Source organism: Schistocerca serialis, chromosome 1 (assembly GCF_023864345.2).
Source record: "Schistocerca serialis cubense isolate TAMUIC-IGC-003099 chromosome 1, iqSchSeri2.2, whole genome shotgun sequence".
Classification (NCBI taxonomy): Eukaryota; Metazoa; Arthropoda; class Insecta; order Orthoptera; family Acrididae; genus Schistocerca; species Schistocerca serialis.
This window is the reverse complement of record NC_064638.1, coordinates 850,850,694-850,853,393: the sequence shown is the minus strand read 5'-3', so window position 1 is coordinate 850,853,393 and position 2,700 is coordinate 850,850,694. Positions and strand designations below refer to the sequence as shown.

The 2,700-nt window shown below is 39.3% G+C and overlaps 1 protein-coding gene across 1 annotated transcript; it reads left to right on the top strand.

The window, feature by feature from the left end:
* Positions 1 to 1,223: 1,223 nt before the first annotated feature.
* LOC126440333 (uncharacterized) lies at positions 1,224 to 2,378 on the top strand. Its single transcript, XM_050090640.1, has one exon. The coding sequence runs from the start codon at positions 1,224 to 1,226 to the stop codon at positions 2,376 to 2,378; it is 1,155 nt and encodes a 384-aa protein (XP_049946597.1).
* The last annotated feature ends 322 nt before the right edge of the window (positions 2,379 to 2,700 follow it).

The following is a 2,700-nucleotide window of genomic DNA, read 5'->3' as shown; positions in this document are numbered from 1 at the left end:
CTAAGTTCTAGGGGACTGATGACCTAAGATGTGAAGTCCCATAGTGCTCAGAGCCATTTGAACCAGAGTGTGGAAAAAGCTATAACTATAACAAGACTCTGCGGAAACATGTATCACAGGTACATCCAGGAAAGTTAAATGATATCGCTCCACAATTAAGAGTGCAAAAGTTTTATAAATATTTGTGTAGTTCATGTGGCAAACAGTTCAACCATGAGCACAATGTAATGTGCCACGAAAGAAAGGAACGTGAATTGGAAAATAGTTTTATGAAAGTGAAATGCTCATTGTGCGATATTTCAGTTCTTTCGAAGAAAAACAATTATGATCACTTGTCAATGAAACATGCTGTGTCGATAGCATCTGAAGAGATTGAATTTGCATCTTTCCAGGAATTCAGTGAGTGGAAGAAGCAGACTGAGAGAAAAACGTTGTCACTTTACGTCAAAAAGTGTGGATCGTATCGTACTTTGGACAATGTCAATCGGCATTCCTTAGTATGCCATTGTTCAGGACAATATGTATCTAACAGTAAAGGTATTCGCCGCATGAAAATCCAAGGCACTAACAAAATAGGAGGTGTATGTCCTTCCAGCATTGAAGTAACCGAAGCTGGAGATGGTAGCTGCAAAGTAAAATACGTGGTTACCCATGTAGATCATCAAAATGGCGTTAGACATTTAGATTTGACAGAAGAAGAAAGAAACACGTTAGCCGTTAACATCGCAAACAAGGTACCATTGCAAGCGATACTCGACAAAGTAAGAAATGGTTCAAATGGCTCTGAGCACTATGGGACTCAACTGCTGAGGTCATCAGTCCCCTAGAACTTAGAACTAGTTAAACCTAACTAACCTAAGGACATCACAAACATCCAAGCCCGAGGCAGGATTCGAACCTGCGACCGTAGCGGTCTTGCGGTTCCAGACTGCAGCGCCTTTAACCGCACGGCCACTTCGGCCGGCGACAAAGTAAGAGACACTTTATCTGATTCCATGCTAGAGCGTATCCATCTACTGACAAAAAAAGATTTATACAACATTGAGCAGTGTAATAATTTACGTTCCGAAGTCATGGGACATAAAGACGATGGCATCAGCGTAGAAGCGTTGGTAAACGAAATCAATGCTAGCGATAATCCCTGTGTTTTATTCTACAAACCACAAGATACAAGCAGCCAAAGTCATCCTCTCCTGAGAAGTGAAGACTTTGTCCTCATCATTATGAACAATGCTCAATGTGAAATTCTGAAGAAGTACGGCAGTGACAGTATATGCATTGATGGAACTCATGGAACTAATGGTTATCGTTTCGAGTTAATTACACTTCTTGTGCTTGACGACATGAGACAAGGTTTTCCTTGTGCTTTTCTTATCTCAAACAGGTCTGATCAAGATGTGCTGTCATTATTTTTTAATGAAATAAAGACTAAAGTAGAAAAAGTACGTCCTCAAGTGTTCATGTCAGATTTAGGTGAGTCTTTTTACAATGCTTGGCTTTCACAGATGGAAGAACCTGTGAGAAGACTGTATTGCTCGTGGCATACAGACAGGGCATGGAGGAAAACTATATGTATTAAAATCAAATCAAAGGAAAGACAAGTTGAAACTTATAAGCTAGTGAGAAGTTTAATGCAGGAAAGAGACATCATAACATTTGAGCACGTATTTCCTTTAGCTCTGGAGCGCGTGGTTTCAGATCCCGTAACAGCTGAGTTTGGGTTCTACCTCCAAGAACATTATGCTAAAAGCACCAGGTGCTGGACATATTGTTACAGAGCCAACAGTGATATCAATACAAACATGCATATTGAAAGGATGCATCGAACAATAAAATACATATATTTGCGTGGTAAACATGTAAAACGACTTGACAAATCCATTCATGCATTAATGAGCTTCGTCAGGGACAAATTACATGACAGGCTCATTATTCTTACCAAGGGAAAACTGACAAGCAAACTCAAGGATATTCGCTCAAAGCATGACTTAAGTTCTGAGGTGGTTCAGGAACTCATAGTTGAAGAAGGAAAAGGCTGGCTTGTACCATCATCTACTTCTGATGTGGGTGTCACTTATTTTGTACAGCCAAATGTGCAAGGCTGCAGCTGTAAATTGATTTGTATTGACTGTCAGGGCTGCATAGATTCGTGCATAGATTCGAGTATCAGATGGAACATGTGCAAACATATTCACTTTGTCTGCCTATACAAAACAAGACAGTCATCCATTTCAGTGAACGTCAGTAATTTTCGTGATGTTAATGATGACGAGGATATATTACATATTTATGAAGAAGGGGAATCAGTAGTAAGTGAAAAAGAAAGTATATTGGTCGAACTCAGCACAAGAAATATTGAATCTTCAGATTTAACTTAGGAGAAGGAGAACATGAAGAGAAAATTTTCTGAAGTGATTGACACAATATCTTCTCCAGGGCAACTGTAAGTTTTAAAACGCCAGCTGTCAAGCTTGAAAGCTACATTAGTATTGGGGTTTGCACAGCTGAATAAGTATTAAGGAGAAAAGAGACATCTTACTAATAACTATATTTGCACATTCAAGAACAAAACAAGATTACAGCGATCACAACACAAGAATCCACACACACAAAGAGTGTTAGGCAACGCCAAAGAGGTCAAAGAGGTCTATTTTACACAGTGCACTTTGCTTCGTCACACACGAAATATATTGTTCACAC

What these genes read in the sequence shown, in the direction of transcription:
- LOC126440333 (XM_050090640.1), top strand. Translation starts at nt 1,224, where the DNA reads ATGAACAATGCTCAATGTGAAATTCTGAAGAAGTACGGCAGTGACAGT.